This window comes from Asterias rubens, chromosome 21 (assembly GCF_902459465.1).
Source record: "Asterias rubens chromosome 21, eAstRub1.3, whole genome shotgun sequence".
Lineage (NCBI taxonomy): Eukaryota > Metazoa > Echinodermata > Asteroidea > Forcipulatida > Asteriidae > Asterias > Asterias rubens.
Genome location: NC_047082.1, coordinates 8,629,289 through 8,653,765, shown reverse-complemented (window position 1 = coordinate 8,653,765; position 24,477 = coordinate 8,629,289). Strand labels below are relative to the sequence as shown.

General features: G+C 38.4%; 1 protein-coding gene across 3 annotated transcripts; it reads right to left on the bottom strand.

The window, feature by feature from the left end:
* Positions 1-848: 848 nt before the first annotated feature.
* LOC117304417 (jouberin-like) lies at positions 849-24,477 on the bottom strand. Of its 3 annotated transcripts, XM_033788855.1 has the most exons (29): positions 24,331-24,477; positions 23,772-23,837; positions 22,968-23,055; positions 22,453-22,516; positions 21,969-22,222; positions 21,476-21,693; positions 20,830-21,058; positions 20,448-20,543; positions 19,842-19,944; positions 19,376-19,471; positions 19,091-19,189; positions 18,188-18,313; positions 17,817-17,884; positions 17,596-17,724; positions 17,060-17,114; positions 16,314-16,598; positions 15,750-15,891; positions 15,076-15,223; positions 14,343-14,476; positions 13,303-13,443; positions 12,371-12,567; positions 10,211-10,231; positions 9,228-9,383; positions 8,140-8,196; positions 6,058-6,186; positions 5,222-5,456; positions 4,442-4,563; positions 4,182-4,267; positions 849-3,945 (listed from the first exon to the last, which is right to left on the bottom strand). In XM_033788855.1, the coding sequence occupies exons 1-29, from the start codon at positions 24,341-24,343 to the stop codon at positions 3,567-3,569; spliced, it is 3,936 nt and encodes a 1,311-aa protein (XP_033644746.1). In that variant the 5' UTR covers positions 24,344-24,477; the 3' UTR covers positions 849-3,566. The 3 variants fall into 3 exon arrangements, with proteins under 3 accessions (XP_033644746.1, XP_033644748.1, XP_033644747.1); XM_033788857.1 differs by lacking the exon at positions 8,140-8,196; XM_033788856.1 differs by lacking the exon at positions 10,211-10,231.

Sequence of the window (24,477 nt, the reverse complement as noted above, 5' to 3'; positions counted from 1 at the left end):
TTCATAGAGGTGCCCTTTACCAATGAGATCATGCCTCGGTGCCCTTGCCCATTCAGAAACAACAAAGCATCAGGGCTCAATTTCATAGCGCTGCTAAGCACAACAATTTGCTTAGCATGACATTTCTTCCTTGATAAAAACAGGATTACCAACCAAATTTCCATTTGTTGCATTTTGCTTGTTACTGGTATTCAACTGATGTTTGCTCATCATGAAAACCATGTGAAAATTTTGTGGGTAATCCAGTTTTTATCGAGGCAGAAATTTAATGCTAAGCAAATTTTGGTGCTTAGCAGCTCTATTAAATTGGGCCCTGGTATGAGTGTGCATGTTTCCACAGTATTGTTGTCTATAATTAGATGGCACACAATCTGTGGCATTTCGTACTACATAGACAACAGGAAGATTCGAGTTGGGTCAGAGGAGCGTTTGACCATTTTAGTTTCTTGTTCGGTATTAGACAAAAAATGCTTTATCGAGTACTAGGACAGAATTCGTCCAAGTTGTGGAATCAAAATCTCCCTTTGTTTACAGGGTTTATATTTGTGTTTTTAACTAAAGACTTTGTTTCATACAGGTCACATCTAAAAGATGAGGCAGAGTTTTCTCTGCTCTTTTGTCACTTCGGATCTATTTTGATTGTCAAACTGTCGCATTGAATCGTTTGAAATTACACTATCAATCAGCACATTTGTACAAAATGTGCATCTTTTTTAAAAAACTTATTAGTTCATAACTAAATCTAACGATGAAATTTAACAATAATGTGACCCATTACATTGGGTTTAAATAAAAAACAATAGTTTTTGTCAGATTCTACTAAAATGAAGAGTTGGTATATTGAAATTTAATACCAGAAAAGTTTATTAGTCACAGATAAATGAAAACATGACAACAGTCTGTAGGCAGTGGAAACAAATGTCCCATTTAACGGTAGGTAATAATACAAAACAGATGAATAAAATACACGTACACACAAAAGAAGTGTATCGGTACCTTGTCTTTACTCAGCTTATTTTTATGGCTTTGTAAATGTCAAAGTAGACTGTTCATGTCTCGCCAGGAATTCAAACATTTTGGGACCATTTGGGTCCCACATTTGTTGCTTTGAGGTGTGAAGGAAACAAACTCTAATGGGACTCAATGTTGGAACACATGCTAGATTTACAGTCTATTCTTTGTGCCGTAAATTTGTGCATCTTTCAGTTGTGGCCAGCGCTATGGAATTAGGCTCTGTATAGTGCCTAATTTCGTGGCTCTGCTTACCGTTGAATTCTGCGCTTACTTTCACCACACCAAATTTTTACACTAACTGTGTAAGAAAAGAATGCCTAGTAACTTGGAGTATGCACGCACACAAGCAAAAGTTCCCTGTTAACTTGTGAAATAAGCTTGATATAAGCGTCAGTTATTTGCTCATGGTAAGCAAAGCCATGAAGTTCAGCCAAACTTCGCAAGACTACGCAAAAGTACAATGTAGAATTTTCTAGAGAGACAAAAAAGCACACAACTAATTGCACAGTAGTAAAAGATTATCATTTCTTACATAGTCAGTGAGACTTCAGACTCAAATTAAACAATGATGATTTTTATCGTTACCATTCCGGTATACTCCCTTTGATAAAGCAACCCTTGTTAGAATCACTTTTAAACGTAAGGAAAGTAAATAATTTAACTTTATACAATTTGGTTTTTACCCATGTTACCCTTGCACCGATATGTAAAATACACTCAGTACTTTCTCGAGTTCCGTGACAATTCAGCTTTGAAAGCAGCTAATTAAGTGCCTTTGATAATAAATTGATACTTTTTAAAATTCAAAAACTTCCTCTTAAAAAAGCAACATTTTTCCCCAGACATGCCAATGTGTTTATCGTATGCAGAACTTATCAAGTGATTTTTTACTTTAGAGGCATATTTAATTGGTTATTTTATTTATTAAGCATTTATTTAAGGCCAGATTTGTGTACAAAAAAAAACAACCTTTTGCAACATCTTAACTTTGACTTTATATAGTAGCACACTGCAATAATTAATGCCTTTAACAAAGTTTTAAAAAATGTGTATAAAATTGTTCATGGTGTATATAATAAAACGTTTCTAATTAACAAAAAATATAGCACGAAAAATTGTGTTTGTTTATTTAGTTGCTGTGTCGAAGTACTAAGTAGAATGTACCATGGAATCAGAACTATTGCCAAAGAAAAAAAGGAATTGTGCCGGTGTACGCGCCGCGCATAGCTATCACTCGGCCAATAAGAGGTCTACCTTTGACCTTATGACATCATTTGGAAGGCTAACTATCCTCACTTGCAGGGCAAAAAAAAATAAAAAAATAAAAATTGCTAAGCAAAAATAGGTTACCAGCCAGAATACCATATAGTTACCATATTATCGGCTGGTACCCTACTCATTTCTTGCTTAGCAAGTTTATCATTGATAACAAATAACTTTACCATAAAGTTTTACAGGAGGTAGGGCTTTTTATCTATGTGGGTTCGATGGAATGGTTGTGTGGATGTATAATCCATTTACATGGAGTATAAATCGGTCTGAGAATTTAAACTTTGTCCAGAAAAGCAAAACCAGTCGTTTACACAAGTGAGACACAAACTATTTTTCTGCAACGCTGGGCAAATGTAAGAAAAGGCAAGACATCCAAAATGTCCGTATAAAAACAAAGATATGCCTCAAACCGAGCACTCTCACCGTTTCTACATACGTAACCCTTCGGTGAATCAAACTTTGTTAAAATAAAATATAGTAAATGATGAAAACAATAAATAAAAAGTACATGATCTTTTACAAATATTTACAATATTTACACTGCGTTAATCACAAGCTTTTGGTGGTGGCCTTGGTAATAGTTCAACGTATTCTGACGGCTGAGGGAAAATTCTTTACAAAAATCGACTAAACCCTAAACCATTTTGAGACCTTCCAAATTTTCAGACCAAATTATTTCAGATAATGGTCCATTCTAAAAAGCAAAATGAATAAATTTCCAGAATACACTTCGCAATTAACTCAAAATTAACACAATAAATACAAAATAAAATCAGAATTTTGTTTTTTAAATAAAATGTTTGATGTTGCAGAATACCATCATGCAAGCTATTAATTAAACCGCTTTAATCTTATGATTTTTACGGGGAAAAAAATTCATAGAGCTGCTAAGCAGAAAATACTGCTTAACAAATTTCTGCTAAGCAAATATTATAACAGAAATTAAGACTTCATATTTTCTCTCTTTCCCCTTTTATTCCTTTCTTTCATTGATCTGCCTTCAATCCTCCTGTCCTCTTGGTCGGAGTCTTTCCATCAACTTCCAAGATTGTCCACTGCCCTTGATAAATTAAAAAAAAACTTCTTTTCTTGAAGACGTTTAATTGGACAGAAGTCTAAACTATTTTCTCAGTATGATTCCTCTTTCCCCCGTTGTTATCCTTCGGAAACCTCTCCCCTCCAACCCCTCCTCTTGGGTCTGAGAGTCTTTCCATTGATTTTCGAGATGTTGAACTCCATCACAAATTTGCAAAACTCAAGGCGTTTAATTGGACAGAAGTCTAGACAGTTCTCTCAGTATGATTTGTCTTCTGTTTCCTCTTTCCCCCTTTCTTATCCCTCGGTGATCTTCCTTCTACCCCCTCCTCTTGGTCTAACAGTCTTTCCCTCGAGGACGTCTTGGCAAGGCGTGGAGCCGACCTCGAACCCACCACAGTCTCATCATTTGAGAGCAAACCCTCGGCGCTCTTTGATCGTTTCTTCCGTGGCTTCGGTGGGATCCCTACGTCCGACCCATCAACAGTAGATGGTAATTTTCGTTGCGTGCTGTTTGACCGTGTTCTCGACCGTCGACGACGAGGCGTGTCCGCTTCGTCGGTGTTTTCGCTCATGTCGAGAGCGAGCTCCCGCGCCAACGGTTTTCTCTTCTTTTTTCTTTGGCTAAATCAAAAGTAACATGAATAAACAATTGTTGTAAAAGATGTTGGTTTTTGCATCGGGGATGAAGAATATAATATTATTGCATTTACCCATACGCCAATGTGTATCTTAAAAGCACCGTTTACTCAGGACTTTCCCGAGTTTCTGGAAGTGGGATTTCCCCTGGGATGGGATTTGAACCCACGGCCATTGCATTGCTTTAAACTTCCTCTAGCAGCTTCTGCTTTCTTACTGACCTTGTTGCTGGGGTGAGATCCAAATCACTGTCCTCCGGCGCCGACAAGATCTTCAGTTGACCACTTCTACTCACTACCGCCGTCATCTAGGGAGTAAGTAACCACGACAACCAATTAATCACAGGAATCACCAGTGTGGGTCAAATTGATGCGGATACATTTTATATTATTATTACTTTAATTATTGTTATTATTATTAATGGTTTATTAAAAATACTGCAAAAACACTGACAGGAAGACAATGTCTTTATCCGACTCACCTTCTTTCCTTTCTTTGTCTTGGTCTTCCTTCGTGGTGTGGTGTCACCATCCATCTCATCCACTCCCTCCTCCCTCATCTCAGTGTAACTCCCTCTCTCCTCCGGGTTGTCCTCTTGAAGATCTACATGTAGATCAAGATTTCAAAAGAATAATCTAAATTTTGCCCTTTCAAGTAACTTCCCAAAACCAAAGGTCAACTTTCCCTTTCAAAGGCCCCTAAGGTCAAATTCAGTTTTGTGATTAACACATTTTCAAATCAAACTTAGCCTAAATATTATTCCTTTCGCTTCCCAACTCAGGGATGTGACAGGCTGCTAAAAAAAAAATCCTGAACTGTGAGCGCAAAGTGTGAAAGCCTGCGAGCATGAAAGCTTGTTTTAAAAACCCTACTCTGCAATCTGGGGGCGTTCTACCTATTTTATAAATTTGACCTCAATGGGATACTGTTGGACTGTCCTGGCAGTTCTTGCAAGAAGTGCTCGCCAGTAGTGCTCAGCACTAGGTGCGCAATACTGAGCATCTGTACGTATGCTCAGAGCAGCAAAAACGGCTGTTATGTCTTCCCCATTACATAAGCAGAATTTTGTTATTTTATTTATCTATTATTTTTTTATTTTTTTATGTTACTTTACTTTATTATATTATTTTTATTTATAAGTGTATTTTTTTCTTATTTATTTATTTATTTATTTATTTATTTAATTTTTTTTTTTTTGGGGGGGGGGGGTTAAAAGAAAAATGAAAATGGAAGAATCACATCTCTGCTCCTACACTCTTACGTTCTTCAGTGACGTAGTTGGCCGGAAAGTAACCCTGCTGTCCGTTTTCCAGCTGCCCCATCCACCAATTTTCATTGTCTTCGTGGAGAACCACGATCCAGTCGCCCTGGCAGAGGTTCAGCTCGTCAGATCGTTGCGAGGTGTAATCGTAGAGCGCCACCACACGCCGGTGGTCGGTAGACTTCTTCTGCGATGCCGGCGGGTTGAACGTGAAGTTGGCCGTGCCACCCTTACTCTGTTGGATGGGGGAAGTTTCATGACAAATCAACTTTTTAAATCATTTCCCAAAAAACAATGAGCTATGAACAATTCCAGAAGTACTACTTAATGCCAGTGTAATACAGATCAAATTGCTCAAAATGGTCAGCTGTACAATTAGCAGGTTCGAGTGCGCTCGGTGGTTAAATAAAGGTTGACTATTTTTACTCCAACTCAGGCTGGTCGACCATTGCTGACTACTGTGGTCGAACATTTGGTTTCTTGAGTGGTCCCGATAGCCTGTTCCATGCTAACATGTGTAAAGTACAGAGGGGAACCAGTGACTCTTTAGCGAAAAGGCAGAAGGCAATGGAAGTGTTGAATACCATGGTTGACTAGATTTCCAAACGAGTCTTTCAAGTGAGTTCGTCACTGCGCACGTACATTGCTGCTCAGAACATGGGTCGACTAAATGTGTGCACTCGAACTTGCTCATTGCTATAGCTAATGTCTAGCCACTAACCAACCAAGCTAGCCCGTTTGGGATATTGAGCAATAATCTTGCTAATTTTCTGACATGTGAGGGGATTGGAAATCAGAAGAATGTCATGCCTGAAAGGGTGAATTTGTGAACTTACTGCTTGCAGTGCAATACTTGGAGTAGACGCTCTGGGGAAGTAAGCCCCAGGTGGAGTCCAACCTGTCCCATTCATGGACATACCGAGGCTTCGTACACCCTTTGCCGATCGGTTAGCCAAGAAGGAAATCTAAAACAAAATCAAAATAATGTTTGTCATCTATGCAAAGAAATAATTAATGGCCTGACATTTCAAAGACTAATTTAGTTGTGTCTATTTTCTTTCGTTTGTTTTTGGTTTACCGCGCAATGAACACCCATCAGGGTGGATATGGGCGCATTACAAGTCTTTAATATTATTATTTTTTATTACTAGCAGAGTCTTTCTCAAAGACCTTAAAACAAAAATTTTTAAACAACTTTCTGCTCAGCAGAAATGAGCAGGATAACACCTGCTTAGCGGAAATGAGCAGAATAGCACTCACAAATTGTACAAGTGACCTGGTGGTTCAATGGTAACCTTACTCTGGTAAGCACAAATTTGTTGTGCTTAGCAACATTTTAAACTTAATCAGCCCTATGAAATAGCAACAATAGCTGGTGACTTTAGTAACCATAATTTTGGTGTGCTTAGCTGCTTTTCGTACTTGAGCATTAAGCAGCTTTATAAAATTCGGCCCAGTCTGGAGCAGTCCTAATTAGAGACTTATGTTAATTTGCTTACTAAAGATGAGATTTAAGAACTATTTATTTACCACAATAATGAAACTTTCTTTATCATGTGAACCAAAAACAAAATCAGAAAATGGTGGTTGAAGAAAATTCATAATAAAGTAGTAGAAAACATAAAATTAATTACACTTCATGATGTATGCAAAGAGTATTTAAAAAAAAAATGTCTTTAGTAAATGAAAGTTAGTTACAAATACAGATGTATTAGACACAACACCAATGTTATTCGTTAATACTGTGACTCTTTCTTAATCATATTCTTGGTATACAGTTTAGTTTAATAAATTTGTGCATTGCAGGTGGAATTGTTAGGCGCTGCATCCTACCAGAGGGTGGTCTCCCCACAATGTTAAGCTTGGTTCATACTTCCTGCAAATGAGATACAAATAATGACGTCACAAATTCGCAAGAAATAATTCGCAGGGGTTGAGTTGTGCTCAACCCTCTTGCGAATATTGCAAAAAAAACGGAGTTGTGACGTCAAAGTCGCATCGCATTTGCAGGAAGTATGAACCAGGCTTTAGTGTACCGCAAAGTACTCTTTTCCTCTATAGAGTTCCCAGGGTTCGTAGAGCACCATGAAGACACAATAGAAGATATGGGGGAGGGGGGTACAACATGCCACATAAATGCTGCATCATAAAAAAACAAAGCTTACCAGAAACACAATAAAGGTGGTTGGTAAATTTCACCCACTTTGATTATAAATAAATAACAAAAGAAGTGGGGTTAATGAAGTGAACCGATGTTTCAAAAGTTGACTGGGTATACAGCACCGTGGCCACTGAAATCAAACAAAATCTAGAACTCAACAAGTTGGGCTGTGGCTGAATTGGCGGCTACGGCTAGGGCTAGAGCTTGATCGCCGGGTCTTCTCGGGACCAGCCGTATTTGTTACCATGGGTCGATGGTCCCTCATCTCAAGTAATAATGTGTTTTTTTTAAGTTTGGAGATTGCACTATACTTACAAACATTGTTTGTATAGACCAAATAACTTACTACAAAAACAGTGACTCTTGTACCACTCAGTATCTTTCTGGCAGACAAGACACTATGTACAATGGTCATATTGAATGAGTTACATTTTGTGGTATAATTTCCACATAAGTTCAAGAGTTACGAAAAGTAACAGTAGCGCAAGTTTTGAGATGTGCTGACTTTCTTTATGTCAAAAGTTGATAAAAAGTAGTTCACTAGGTACTAGCTTCTTGTTTACTTGATGAGTAGTAAAAAAAGAAAAAAGAAAAGAAAAAAAAAAGAAGTTTAGTTGTAACCGCCAATTCAGCTACAATCTTAGGTGGTTTATGGATGAAGGGGTGTGATGGTTAGGTGTAACAAGTTGTCACTGCGAAGGTTAGTCACACAACGAAGGTTTGATGCCTGCTCTCTGGCTCGGCATTGAATACATACCACGCCGGGGGATTCAAGTTGGGCAGGGGTCGGTGTGGGCATCTGTGGGCCCTGGGGCTGGTTCGGAAACGAAACGTTCAGCTACAAATTGTACACACACACATATACATACCAGCAAGCAAAATCCAATTAGTGCCAGAGATTTGTACTTCTAAAAAATGTGCAATCCCCTCTTAAAACATACATGTAAGGGCCATGTTCCAGGCAACCAGTTACAGGCAACCAGTTACAGGCAACCAGTTACAGGCAATCGCCAAGAAAAAAAGGCAGTCACATTTGGATTGTTAAACATTTTCTTGGGGATTGTAAGACTGTACCCGTGTGCTGCCTAAAAGCCTGGTTCATACTCCCTGCGAATGCAATACGAATTTTGATGACACAAATTCGCAATGAATAATTCACGTCAGTTGACTTTGTGCTCAACTCCTGCTGCAAAAACAGTCCTGTGACGTCATAAGTTGTAATGTATTCGCAGGAAGTATGAACCGGGCTTTTAGTGGTCCTTTAGCATGCACTGAAGTTGGTTACGTACAAGTTGTCTGGAAAAGTTGCCTCGTGCGACAATGCCATCACATTACAAGCAGTCTACATTTGTATCTCATGCAGATTTCTTGCTTTGTTTCCAGTCAGAGTACAATCGTAACATACTGTTATGAACAATATTCATGTCAGTAGTAATTAATGAACAATCATGCCTTGAACAAGCACGCATCTGGAACTCTCTACCACTTAATCTTATATCTTGTCTTTGTACCACAAAATTCAAATCTCTTCTCAAAATTATGTCACAGGTTTTCAAGGACTAAGTTATATTTTTTTTTTATACTGCGCCTTGAACACCCAACAGGTTGGAAACGTGCGCATTGCAAGTCTTTCTAATATTGTTTACAAGGGCAAATTTACTTGAGCAGGACTGAAACTTGCAACCTCCAGGTTAAAGTGCTATCTAGCAGTCTCCCTTTTTTGTCAATATCTTTAATCTTTTTGTAATAAATCTTTTGCATTTTGCTTCTATTGTAAAGCTTATTGAGGAATCTGTGTTTTTAAAATGCTGTTTATTATTATTTACAACAACAAACCTAACTCACCTGTTTTTTGTACTGGGTTGTATCAAATGTCGATCCCCAGGTGCTTATTGTTGGCTGGTGCATAGGAGTGGTTCCCCCTGGTGTGAATGCAAAGGAGCTACCAAGCATGGTTTCCTGCTGTTGTTGATAGGGGGTACCCTGCCTATCTTGTTTGTCCTGTTACAAAAAAGGAAAGTTAATTCTTTAATGTATACTCAAGAGTTTAAAGATCATTGTACAAAGAGAATGTAATACTTATTCCTAGAAAATAGTATGAATTTTAATGATTATTATTTCCATCTATGCGTTAATAAAATCAAACAAATCCAGAACTTTTTAACAAGATCTTCATAATGTCATGTTTAATTGAGTGATGGCAAAACAAGACAAATTAAATTTCAATCAATTTGTTTTCTCGAATGACAAGGATTTATGTGTGTTTTAAAAAACAAACATTGAATGCATTTTGTTTGCGCATTGTCGCAGAATACAATCAAATGGCGAAATCTGGCTTTTCAATATCACACGCAAGGTTAAAAGGAACAGACCAGATTTCATCGGGTGATTAAAACAGGGATGTGATTGGCCGTTGAATAAACCCACTGAACTATGAGCGCAAAGCGTGAAAGCTTGCGAGCCCAAAGCTTCCGAGTGTGAAGCCTGCTTACATACATTTATCTTTGGTTTTGACAACCCTACTCTGCAATATGGGGTGTTCTATATAGTTTTATCTACATTTTCTTACCAAATGGATCTCAGTTACAGTATGACTAGGATCAATTTGGTAAGAAAATGTAGAAAAAACCATATAGAACACCCCATATTGCAGAGTAGCTCTGAAGTTGATCTTAACTATTAGTAAAAAAAAAACAAAAAACAAAAAAAAAAACCTGGATTTTTGAATACAAATGGAGAAATTACATCCCTTTTATAATTCTGCGACATTGCACTTACACGCATCCAATAGTTGCTTATATAGGAATACATTATGGAGACCAGGTTACCTTAGCCAGCTGTTTCAGAGCCTGTGGTCGTGCGGGGAATCCAAGTGCAATATCAAATTAATCGGCAGAGCAAAGAACATCACGATGGGCCAGCAACAAGAAGCCATGCAACATAACAATAAAATAGCAGAGGGATTTGAAACAATGCAAGACAGAAAAAAAAATCATGCAATGATAAACACCATGTACCTCTGAACCTGACGACCTGTAACTCAAAATCATTTTTTTTTCTAATTTGGGGTTGAATGAAGACAACATTTCTAGAGAGGGATTTGAACCAATAACCTCCGGGTCAATGTACTGGCACTGTACCAACTGAGGGTGCATTCGATTAGCTTTCATGGGTCAACCCTGCATTGCTCACTCGGGTAAGCCCCTGACAAGAGCTAATCGAACGATCACACTCGCCCTCTCGTGGTGACGTCATGCACCTCGGGTCACTCCCCAGTCACCCACTCCACAAGCAGGGCACTAGGGGCTGACCCTGGTTAGCCCCTGGAATGACGTCAAAGCTATTCGAACGTACCGGGGCAGACCAGGGTCGACCCAGGGAAGCTTAACGAACGCACCCAGTGCTATCTAGCCCTATGTTGGGGGCCTCCCCATTTTGTCAATATCTTTGTTCGGGGTGTCAGTCAGAAGCCATACAACTGTTAACTGCAGTGTAACCAGGAATCACACCAAAGTTTAATGGGAAGTGGCAGCCAGAGGATCACCTTCAGGGGTTGCAACTTTTTTATTTAATTATAAAACACAGGGGAAACTAACTGGGTGAATTTACCCAGTATAGGTTACACATTATATGCTTAAAAAAAACCATAAGTGTCATAACAAAAAGAGAAAAAAAACCCATCCACCATTGAACTTCAACCACACTGCTGCCACATTGATCAAGCTCCCTGCTTGCTATAGCAGTAATGACTGGTGATTTCCATTATACCAAAAAGGGATCTGACCATGTTTAACCTTTCCAGCCATAAGTTGGTGACATTGAAGGACAGAATAAAGATTGCTACCACCGTGATAGAGGTCGTTTTGTGGGGCGGCGGGGGACAAAACTCCCCCCCAAAAAACATAAAAAAATTGAGACATAGTTTATATCACCTAGTAACATACATGTATAAAAACTACATGGCAACATGAATGCAAACTGTGAAACAAAAGAAACATATATGAATATTAATTATTGTCTGATCAAATTATGACATCAACCGATTACACAAGAACATGATCTGAAAAAGATGTCTACAAAAGAATTTAGTTTGCAAAATAACCTGAACATCCGACGTCACACTTTGAGGCTCGTGAATTACTCCAGAGTCAATCCCTGTCCAAATGCACCTTTGACGTTACATTCAATTCAAATTCAGTTCACAGTAAAAACCTCGTACATATAAACCTCGTACATATAAAACAACATTACATGCATGTACATGTACGTATACATTACTCATGCTGCATGCGGACCTTGAAAGTGCAGCTAAATAAAATCAGCTCAGACCAAACAAAACACACTATCACTGCAGGTTTATCCAATGAAATCACTGGGTCTGCAAAATCAGTGCCTGGCTTTATTCTCGCAGATAAAGACAGGTAAGCATGGACGACCAGTGAAATTTACTACTCGACTCGTCGCGCCTCAAACAGCTGCGACTTCGACACTAGTAAGACTAATTTTAAATTCCAAAGATGTATTGTGGCGTGTTGTTTGCCGCAGGTGCAATATAGTAAAATTTGTGCTGAAAGGATTGTGTCACTGATTGTGTTTCGTAAGTAAACTATGTTGTCATGAATAGTCTTGAGCGACACAATTGGTTCACCGAGCAGGAAGTCCTGGCAGCACGATTAAGCGAGTAGCTGTGCAACACGGTAGTCTTGACTCGACTTAAGCCCGGTTCATACTTCCTGCGAATGCGAATGCGATACGAATGTTGGCGTCACAAAATCGCAACGAAATTCACACTGAGTTGAACCGTGCTCAACTCACTTGCGAATATCGCTGCAAATGGAGGGTCGTGACGTCAAATTCACGTCAAATTCGCTTCGCATTTGCATTCGCAGGAAGTATGAACCGGGCTTAAGGAAACAATAGTCGTTACTTTGACACTAGTCACCCAGGCTTAACGACAGGGGACCAGTCTACCCAAATCTAAGTCCTACCATGACAGTTGCTAGCTTCGCCTTGACCCTCTCCATCCTTAGGGTCTTGCTGGTGTCCAGTTCCTCTTTCAGTTCTCTCTTGGCCTCCAGAAGACCCAAGAGTGACTTTTCCGATTTAGCAGTGCCGGCGAGGAGTTCTTGTTTGTCTTTAGCGTCAACAGTTGTCGTCGTCTTAAGTCCGACGTCTAACTGGGCAACTAGTGATCAGTGATAAACATGAATTTTTTATTAAAGATTGTAGACACAAAATTGTTTATGAAGGACAGAGTAAGTAAAGAGTTGAATGGCAAGTCAGGCAAATTCTCCAGTTTCTTTTCCATTTTGAAAAAAAAAAAAAAAAAAATGGTCCACTTGTGATTTTTAAAGGATTTTTGGGTACTTTTTTACATTAAACTTGCAGGGTTTGAAGGTAATGATAGTGGAAAGCTTCCCTTCAAATCTTACTTACTGAGGTGCTGTAGTTTTTGAGAAATGAGTAAAACAATGTCATGAAAATACGTTTGTAAATGATTAAAATAATTTTCTCATGAGACGAAAATTATTATCACAACGTTGCTTTACTCATTTCCCCCAAACTACAGCACCTCAGCACATAGTATTTTCAGGGAAGCTTTCTACTATCATTATCTTGAAACTGTGTTAGTTTAGTGTAAATCTGTGGACATTGTGTTTTGTGTCCTTCAAAAGTTACATAGACCCTTTAAGCAAAAACTTAACCATTATTGCAGCATCCTTCTGATGGGACGTAAAGCCACAAGTCCTGTGTGTTGTGTAATGCACGTAAAATAACCGAGTGCACTTATCAAAAAGAAGGGGTTCTTCCCGGTGTTGCGCCACAGCACTTTGTAATCCATTACATGGTGCTATGTGAAGAAATAGATATCGTACAGAAAAAAAAGCTGGTGAATTTTCAGAGGGGTTTTATGACCTACCTTTTACATCATAAACATAGACCTGTATGGGATGTCCCTCCCCCCGGGAGCAGAATGCTACCATGTGCTCATAAGGATGGTAGTCAACATCAGTAACTGGAAACTTGTAACCAAGACTGGAGTATACTGCTATTTGGTCACCTGTAGAACGGATTGAGCAAACATAAATCATAAACTGAAGTCTATATAATTGATTTTTTTTTATGATTGATCAAGCCGTCTTTGGCTTTAAAGGTACTGGCCACTATTGGTAATTACTCAAAATAATTATTAGCATAAAACCTTACTTGGTAACAAGCAATGGAGAGCTGTTGATAGTATAAACCATTGTGAGAAACAGCTCCCTCTGAAGTAACGTGGTTTTTGGGAAAGAAGTAATTTATCACTAAAAAATTTGAATTGATTTCGAGACCTCAGCTGAATTCAAGCTTAGAAAGCACACAACTTGTGCAACGAGGGTGTTTTTCTTTCCATTATTCTCCCGCAATTTTGAAGTCCAATTGAGCCCAAATTTTCAGAATCGGTCCAATGCCGGCCCCTTCCCATGATATAATAATAATAATAATAATACTCTGAAACGAAATTTCATCTCTTGTGTCCTTATTATGGAGTCCAATAGAATGAAACCATTTTTCATGCATATGAGCGTAGCGAAGGAGCATGAAATTGTTATTTTATGCATATGTTGGGATACACCAAGTGAGAATACTGGTCGAGTGACAAATACCAAAGGTGTCTAGTCCCTATAAGTGCAAAGCATGAAAGTTTGGGAGTGCCAACGCTTCCGAGTGCAAATCCTGCTTATATATATATATATATGAATCTTCAGTTTTGATAGCCCTACTGGGGCGTTCCAAATGATTCTATCTTCATTTTCATTATGAATTTGATCTTAGTAAAAAATGTAAAAACAAAACAAAAATAAAAACAAATTATTAATATTTATTTTTTGGGGGTGGGGTTTGAAATAAAAAATAAAAACGGATTTTCGGTTAAAAAACGGAGAAATCACATCCCTGATAATAATAATCCAGACTGACCAGTGTCGGTGTTCCAGACGTATGCCTGGCCGTCCTCACTGCCTGAGATGACGAAGGATCCGCACTCAGTCATCGTACTACGGACGTGCTCACGGAAATTCAAAGCGCCAAGATATCGCTGCATAATGGTGTACCTGAACAAAGAAGAGAAAAATAACATCAAATAAAATTTGCTTCCTTTCTTCTACACTTCTTACAAAGGATCGATGTTGTAGAAGAAAAAAAAACGTAATGATGTTGTTGACATTGTGAGAAACGGCTCCCGAAGTATTGTAGTTTTTGAAAAAGTGGTAAGTTCTCACTCAAATATTTGATTAAAATAAAAGACTTCAGGCCTGAAGCCTTTTTTAGCCATCTTAAGGCGCACAAATTTGTGCAAATTAATGGTGTTTTTCATTATCCCCTTGCACAGATTTTTTTAATTTTCACCGATTTTTTATTGTATGCATGTGTTGGGATACACCAAGAGAGAATACTGGTCTTTGACAATTACCAAAGGTAATTACTTCAAAGGCACTGGACCTGTTTTTCTTTCATTATTTGAGTGACAAATTATCTCTTTCTCAAAAACTATGTTACTTCAGAGGGAGTCAATGCCCGTTACCAAGTAAGTTTTTATGCTGACAATTATTTTGAGTAATTACCAATAGTGTCCAGTGCCTTTAAGGGTTTTAGGGAAATGAGTGCCATGACCTGGACTTGACCCCACAATGACCTTAGGGTCATAACTTACAATCTGAGGTCAATCATCCTGAGGTTGTTGTCTCGTCCGTGGATGAGAAGACGACGTCCACTAGGATGGACCGCGAGGCTGTTGATGGTCACTCCTTCCAGCTCCTTCTCTTTGATCAACTTCTCTAGTGACCACTGGTCTGGAGAACCTGAGAAGGGAAAGGTTCAAGATTAAAATAATAACAATAACGATAATAATAATGCTGACGTCATAATGACCTTCATGAATACCAGATAGGATTGGAGTACTAACCACGACCAATTCAATGAATACAAACGCTGAACTGACACTACAACCAATTTCATAAAGCCTGTAAGCACAAAAACTTGATTAGGACAAACAACTTTTGCTTAGTAAAAATAGGTTGCCAACCATAGAGTTACCATTGCTTCGACTGGTACCACAGTCATTTCTTGCTTAGTCTAGAAAATTGCTTAGCAACATTTCTGCTCAAAAGGTTGATGTCATGGTTCTGCTCACTGCAAAGTTCTGCACTTATGTTCACCATTCTCTGTTAAAAAAGTGTGTAAGCAATGAATGCGAAGTAAGATGAAGCAATCATGAGCACAAGCTAACATTCCTTGCTAACCATGCTTCTCTGTAAGTGCCTTTTGGGTTCCAGTAAGCAGAGGCAAATGACTGGGCAAGGGTCATTTTCACAGGGCTTATCTTACCTGAGTTCGCAGCCTTCGCCATGACCAAGGCATTCCATTTGATGATGACTCCCGTACTATCGCCAGAGTACATAGCTTTGCCATCCCGGGAGAAGCACAAACAGTTGACGAACCCTTTGTGACCATCAAGTTCTTGGAGTAGCTTCACAGGAGGAAACAAAAAATGATTATGATTTGATTTTTTCCCAACACAAGATGATAATTTTTGGTTAATTTGTTTTCTCTGTATGTCTGTTTAGCATGTCTTCTTGTTTGCCTGCTTTTGTGCTTGCTTTATAAAACTTATTTGTAGGTGTGTTTGCTCGTTTGCTGTTTTTCATTTGTTTGTTTGTTGCTGACTGCATGTTCTGTTGTATCTGATCAAGTGCTTGTTTGTAAATTTGTGTTTGTTTGTTTGGGGTGTTATGACAAAGGACTTGTGGAAGAAACATCTGTTGGATGACAGATTTTTTCACAATTTTGAACTTTCTCCATGACTTTTAGATAGGATGCTTTTATTGTCTGAAGATTAAAAAATAAAAAAAAGGGCAATGCCGATTTTCTAATTTCTTTGAATTTGTTTACCTCTCCAGTTTGGGCATCATTCTTTGTGTTCCAAACTCTAAGCACGTGATCATAGCCTCCACTAACCACCAGATGATCAGCCTGAGGGTGGAACTTAGCCGTGTAGACAAACGCCGGGTGAGGGAACACCTTCTCCGCGGCACTGTCCGGGGTGTCAAGATTCCAGATTCGGGCGGTGCCGTCCGAAGAAGCGGAGAGGACGACGTTATCGTTGGCCCCCCAACAGAGGTCATAGATAAGGCTGTAGTGACCGGGGAATTTGCATTTGAATCTTCCGGATGGAATCTGTGAAAAAAAAAGAAAAAAAAAAAAAAAAAAAAAAAGAGTTGTCATTTTATTCGCCATTAAAACCCGCACTCTGATGACTTAAAGCCATTGGACACTTTCTGAACAGAACAAAAATTACAAATAACTTACAGGGTTTACAGAACGTAATGGTGAAAGACTTTCCTTGAAATATTATTCCATGAAATGCTTTACTTTTTGAGAAAACATTAAAACAATTATCAAGTCTCAATACCGAGAATAACAAATTTATTTTAAACACAGGGAAACAAGGGTGGGTTTTAGGTTTGTTATTTTACATATAAGTTGTGATACATGAAGTGTGGGCCTTTGGACAATACTGTTTACCGATGTTGTGCGATTGCTTTTATCACAATATTAACTTGAATTGGATGCTCTAAACCACTCAGCCATGACACCCTACAAACGAGCCGCCCTAATTTGTAAGATTCGGTACTCACCTCATAAACTATGATTGGGTATCCCTCCCTGTCCTTGCATCCACATGCTAGAAATCTAGAATCAAATTTAGGAAAGAAAAACACAAATTAATAGTGCATTTATAAGAAATGAAACCAAAAATGAACAATGTCCTGCACTCACACACATGGCAGCCCAGTGAGGGTTAACAGGGATGTGATAGGCTGTTGGGGAAAAAACAACAACTGAACTGGTATGAGTGCAAAGGGCAAAAGCATGCAAGCACGAAAACTTGCGAACATGAAGCCCAATTACTGACATTTATAATTATTTAGTTTTAAAAGCCCTACTCTGCAATCTGGGGCGTTATTATATGGTTTTATCTAAATTTCTTTTAGAACTTGAAGAAGAAATGGAACTTCTAGGGCAAAAATAAAACCCCCCAAAAGCCAGAATTCCGTTTTAAAACGAAGGAATCACATCCCTGAAAAAAAGAAAAAAAGAAAAAAAAAGAAAAAGAAATGGGTTTTGCAGATAAAAATGGAGAAATCTCATCCCCGGCCGGATAACTTCTCACCTTCCAGTAGGAGAAAACTTGATGACTAAGCAGCCTTTCTTATCACCAGCTAGAGTCAGACTTAGCTTGTTTGGAATGCGACACATCTGACCCTGAAGTCGTGACCAGTTTGTAGGTGCTTTCTTCTTACTAAAAATGAGAATGAAAAATATGGCCTGATTTGAAAGGAAATTTCTACAGGTTAGTTAACTGTAAAACATATCTATATTTATACAGCTTACCCAATGCCTTGTTTATTTCCCCAGTTGATGGACTGTTTCAGCTCGTTATACGTCATTTTACCTTGCTCCTGCAAAGAAAACAAATTATGAATTAAATCTTTCATGCATTCAGTGCATAAATTTCATTATAAACTCATTCAATGTTTAAAAAATTAAATTTGGAGTTGGTGGGTGGGTATAACCAATTTTGAAGAAAAAAATAAAACACACCTTTTTACAATTTCTCATTCTGAATGGCCCTTACACTGTGTTACAATTTCAGAGGATTAACAGACTCCTTTCACAACTGAAAATGGGCAAAATTCCTATGAAGGTAAAAGGAGCCGAGTGAACAGCGGACAAAATTGCGTCGATCCCAGCTTTGTTTTTACCTCCTGAGTTGCAAAGAGCGAGCGGACGGCTGGCTGAACCTGGTCTGGTGTCTTGACTGCTTTGACTGTTATGTAGAGTGTGGACGGATAAGGGTGCCGTGTTGTGTTCATCCACCACTGGTAGACCTTAAGGAAATTAGATTTTTAAAGAACTCAATTATAATCTAGTGCCAGTGTTTGTTATCTTAGAACTAGAAATTTTGAATGCATATCTTTTTAATGTTACCACATAGTACGACATTACTATAGTACAACATTACTCGGGAGTCACCGAACTTTAAGAGGATCTGGGGTCGATTTCACAAAGAGTTAGGACTTGTCTTATCTCGAGTTAGGACGAGTTAATCGTCCTAACTTAGGACTACCCATACATTTTGTATATCTCCTAACTCTTTGTGAAATCGACCCCTGTACTTGAAGGAAGATAGATAGGGGTGAGAGACATTGCTGATAAATAAGTCTGAAATTAAGATCCAGATCTTTAAAGGTACATTTCTTATGATGGCATGACCACCTTTTGATAACCCCTAGAGTTATAGATTCCAAGGAGCCTCTAAGAATGATATACTCAGTGCTAGAGAAGTAGATAATTTTTCGGGCCCTGTTGGCACGGCAAGACTTTATTCCAATGGCACCAAAAACTGAAAACGGCTGATCAACTGTAAAGTTGCATTTCTATTTTTGAAATGCAGTGCTTTACACACACACAACATAACTTTCAAACAGGTTTTTATTATTATTAAAGTCTGGTTCATACTATACTTGCAAGAGAATTAGAAGCATACAGAGTGACACAAACAATCAACGTTTTTCAATTGTGACTCAAAAAAATTCATTCCAATTTTTCAATTTGCGTGAAGTATGAACCGTGCTCTAGTGAAGTACTTGATAATTAGTTCTTACATCTAGCTGTCCAGGCTTAGCCTTGTAGCTGAACGGCGGATGGAACAACTGTAAGCGGACTTTCTTGTCTGTGTTCGGAGTCCCATTGGCACCAACAACCTTAAAGAAGAAACAATACATTGTCTATATCACAATCCTCTTAGACATCTGGGCCTAATTTCATGGAGCACGAATTCCATGAAAATCAACTCTTGGCAGTAGACCATATAACATAATCTACCTAGCAAGTATAAATACAAATGTCTTTACCGCGAAACCAAACTATAAACTGAATTCTTCCTGTACCTTCAGGAAACCCCAAGCAATCCTGTGCCATCCACCTTCTCCTTTTAGAGCCTTGGTTTTGGTCGCAGCAACATTCATACTAACGAAATCGAGGAGCTGAAAAACAAGACAAGATAAAAAAGATGGATTAAACTAAGAATTCTTTGCTCTTATATTACATCTTCGCCTCTATTTACAATGTGTTATAGTTACTTAACTATTGATTGATTTTCTGATTGCTCTGTAATTTACTTATTTAATTTGTGCTGTTAACACACAGGGCAATTAGGAGTAGCAACTGATACAACTGATAAGGCGACATCATCATCATGTCACTCGCTGGCCGGATCCCCGGGCGACTCCTCCAATCTTTCCTGTCCTTTATGCAGGCAACCAACTCTGTTGTGGTCTCTGCCCCAGCATCTCTCCTCAGGACACTGTCTAAATAATTAGGTAAAAAAAATAATGAAGAGAGTGCAGAACGTACCTCAAAGAAGACGATGACTTTGGGATAAGTTTCCTCGGTCTGAATGAGGTAGAGATAACTCTCGTTGAAGATAACCTGCTCATTCCAGCAAGGTATCATGGATCTGAAAACAAACAAGTAAAGCCAAAAAACATGTAAAGGGTTTGACCTTTTGAAAAAAGGAAGGAGGATGGCCTTGTTTTTCTGTTCAAAATGGCCGCTCAACACATTTAAGCAAAACAAAAACGGTCTGGCTTTTTTTCAAGATGGTTCCAAGCTTTATCGTTGGTTGTTTTTTCGGTGTGCTATAGTCGGTGAATTGTTTGATTGTGTAGATGCATTGACCACATGATATCAAACTATAAACGTACACTGATAAACACAGTGGATACAATATTATTTTTCTAGTAATTCGGCCACAAGAGGGCTACAATGATGGGAGACTGGGCCATATCCAAATTGCCCGCTACGTCTACGGCTGTTGCTAAGAGTGTTGTTAAGGGTGTCCTATACTTTCAACAAATGATGATGCCACAATCCAGCCGTAGCCGTAGCAATTTGGTCAAAGTAAACATGGTGGGGAAAGTATCTCTAAAAGTCCTTGAGTATTTACTTCATGTTACTTACTTTCTTTTCTTGAAGTCAAATGGTTGAGTTAGTACTGGCAAGATATAATCAACTTTGGCATTCTGGTTCTCATAGTAAGACGTCACGGCTCTGTCCCTGTATGTCACAAATAAACAAAAAGTTTGCTGAAAATTGTCTTTAAATATATATTTTAGTGCGCATCCAACAGCCCAGCCCAAGCACCAATAACAGGGAATGAGACGAATCATTCAATTCAATAAATAATGTTTTTACGCACAAAGAACAGCTATCATCCAATGATTTGCCTCCTTCGGCCTCAATGAGGGCGCTCTTTGGCCTCAGTGAGGGCGCTTTTGAACCTGTGGCGTCATATGCAAGGGGTCTTTACTTCATGCTCTACTGAGTTTTTATCCACACTTACAATTTGGATTTCTTGACGTAAGTGCCGGTGTCCGAGTCAATAATGTGAACCCTGACCAGAGGGTGGGCGATGTAGAGGTCAGTCTTGAGCCGGTCACTCCGGTGAACGGTCACTCCGAACACCCGACCGTCGTCTTGAATCGGCTTCTTCCGTTTCTTCTTTTTCTTCTTTTTGGTCCCTTCGGCGTCTTCATTGGCCTCTTCACCTTCCAGATTGTCGTCATCGGAAGCTAAAGATATAAATGTTTAATTTTTAATGCCCTTAATTATGCTTACACAACAACAGAAAATGTGTTATTTCTTTAAAAACTCAAGTTTTGCTGATAGAGTTTTTAGGTAGATGACACTAATGCAGAAACGGGTTACCATCTTGGGCATTCAGGTTGGCTATGGGCCCGGGATTGAGCCTTAGATGTAGATTGTGGTTTTCATTCCATATATGTCGGTGTGATGTTTCCATGAAAACTTTGATTAATGCTCTAAAAACTAACGTAAAATTGGAAAATACATTTAGTGAAAAAACCTGGGGCAAAGAAAGAAATCTTACATATTTTACATTTGTGGCTAATAATAGACTGGCGCAGTCAATAAAAAAGATATCCGCTTAAAAGCGGAGATTCAAAGGCCTGAACTGAATAAAAACTTACCCTTCTTTTTCTTCTTCTTCCCTTTCAATGTCTTTCCTGCTCCTCCTACATCCTCTTCTCCCGTCTCCTTCCCTGGTTCCCTGCCATCCATCTCATCTTCTGTTCTACTCTGTACATTTTCTTCATTCTCTTTGTCGTCCTCCTGCTTGGGTACCGACTTCTTGCGCCTCCTGACTTTCTTGGGGGTGTCTTCCAATTCTTGCATTGTTAACGGACCGCTGAGAAATTACGGGAAAAACAAATACCATTAAAAAATCAAATAGAAAATGCTGTCCAGAAATCACAATTTGATCGAATGATTTTAAAACTTTAAAGGAGTCAAAAGAAAAGTAAAGGAAATGGCCACATCTTCAGACAGGGCTCGAATTTTACACTGCACCACAGGTCAAATCATGACCTGACAAGTTCGTTGGTCTGGATGTTTTTCAATTGAATAACAATATCGCAATGTGTAGTATCTCAAGACCAACAACTTCAAGGACAACCATCTCACCTGTCAATAATCGATGTCGTCTCAGATTTCTTCTTCTTCTTCGTCCTCTTTGGAGTTTCTCTCTCAACGTCTTTTCCCTCATCGTCGATAAACCCTCTGTTCTCCACCCCTTTTTTCGGAGGGAGCTTCCTCCGCCGCTCGTTGGTCATATTCTTGTCGAATCTCGGGCTGTCGCTGCCGTCATAGGTGTTGTTAAGGATGGACTGGTCCTCTGTGTCCTTACGGAGATTAGCACCTTGTTTTAAAGATTCCAGCTGCGAGACAACGACAAGACAAAACGATGAGAAGGTTGCAACAATTTCTATGAAAGATTTAGAGTTTAGACAAGACCAATGTTTTGATAAAAACATTTTTCTTTTTTAGAAGAAATATTCTTGATTCGGGGGTGGGGCGGGGACTGAAGGAGTGTTGAGCTAGATGCAGGGAGAAAATGGTGAGATGCAAGGAAAGGAGCCATAACTCATCTATAAGTAAAGTTTCTTACCACAGCATCTGCTGTTTGGCTTCGGGCTTTCTTGCTCTTTTTCTTCCCAGATTTGTTCTTTTCCCTAAAATGAAAAAACAGTTTTGAACTTAAAATTATATCAATTTACCATCAGTCATCAAAACAAACAGTTTTGATAAAAAAAAGCAACAAAAAGGCAAACAAGATAAAGAAGTATTGTCAATTAACATTTTAGAGTTTTGAAACTCTAATAAATTCTATGGCTCATAAGATAATATTGGGCAGGTCTGAAATTTTAAGAGGGCGAGGCCATTTTCATTTTGCAAAGGGCACTTCCATTGGACTTTTGTTTAAAGTCTACGGGAAACTTTAGAGGGGCATCAAGGCCAAGATCAGTGGCAACAGAGGTCATAGACGTTGTTGCCCCTGTATAATTACAGGCCTGATATTGATAACTATAAGTTTTAAAGAAAGTAGCTACACCACCACAAAGTAAAATGACTAGGACCTACGGAAATTGTTTTTGTTTTAGGAAGTTTTAATAAATGTCTCACTCTGTTGTTTGTTGCATCGCAGCGAGAAGTAGTTTGTCTAAACTGGCTTTGCTTGGATCTTCCGTGGAGTTGTGGCCCGACTGGGGAGCTGTAAATAAAAACATATTTTAAAGGCAGTGGACACTATTGGTAATTACTCAAAATAATTATTAGGGTAAAACCTTTCTTGGTGACGAGTAATGGGGAGAGGTTGATGGTATAAAACATTGTGAGAAATGGCTCCCTCTGAAGTGCCATAGTTTTCGAGAAAGAAGTAATTTTCCACGAATTTGATGTCTCGAAATCAACTATCTAAACGCACACAACTTCGTGTGACAATGGTATTTTTTCGTTCATTATTATCTCGCAAGTTCGATGACCGATTGAGCTCAAATTTTCACAGGTTTGTTGTTCTATGCATATGTTGAGATACACAAACTGTGAAGGCTAGTCTTTGACAATTACCAATAGTGTCTACTGCCTTTAAATATTCAATATGTTAACATTGCATTGGGATAATTTTGTTATTGTATATTTGGTTTTTGGTAGTGTATATCTACAACTTCCTAGGTGGACTATGCTCTTTTGAGAACTTGTCTTGCTCTTTTATTCGAATTGGGGAGACTTCTCTGTTCTCAGTTTTAAAAAACGATCCTGGTTATAAACTACTACTTGGGCTGAATGTATGATCCATGGTTCTTTCTTAATAATCACAACTACAGAAACTTTTACTTTGGCTGCACATATTATAGGGACAGTCATTTTAAATAATTTGATTGAAGATGAAATGGGAAAGCATTTCTACTTCATCTTTGAGACACTTACAAAAAGGTCTGTCATCATCTTCTTCTTCGGTTTTCGTCGACTTCCGGATCTTCTTTTTTACCTTTCCTGTATTTTGTTTAAACATTGGTGTAGCTTAATTGATTATTCTGGAAAATATCAAGATTTGTAATCTTATTTCTGTATCCTGCCACATCTTTCTGATTCTTGGTTCACTCATTTTTACCGAACATATAAATGAATGTCTCATTTTATCATGTTTATTTGGTTGAGGAATGAGTGAGATAAATCAACATGATCAATTAGGCCTACTCGTATTCGTACTCATTAATTATTATTATTATAAATAAAACACATGAAAAGAGTCTTCTTGACATCATGATGAATGAAAAACTGTTTGTAGATATGCGAACATTTTCCGAAAACAAAACGCAACCCTCTTCCTATTCTAAATTCTAATTTATTGTTACGTGAGTAAATGAGTCACTACTAAACAATTCGCCCCATACCAGATGTACTGTTTTCGGGGCGACCCCAGCTGCATTCTTCTTCTTTAAATTAAAAATCAGCCTAAACAAAACCAACAAAATGTTAATCATACCTTTCGTAGCCATCGTTATTTCATCTGATGCTTGACATAATTCTCATTATTTACTTTGAAGTCAATAAATCTGTCTCTAGCGAGTTAAAACTGAATCAAAATGACTGATCATTAATTTCCAAACATTCCAACCGTTCCCTTTTGTTT

What these genes read in the sequence shown, in the direction of transcription:
- LOC117304417 (XM_033788855.1), bottom strand. An exon ending in TTTGACTTCAAGAAAAGAAA is followed by an intron (nt 19,945 to 20,447) that starts GTAAGTAACATG and finishes GTTTGTTTTCAG; the next exon opens with ATCCATGATACCTTGCTGGA. An exon ending in CGTCTGGAACACCGACACTG is followed by an intron (nt 13,444 to 14,342) that starts GTCAGTCTGGAT and finishes TCCGTTCTACAG; the next exon opens with GTGACCAAATAGCAGTATAC.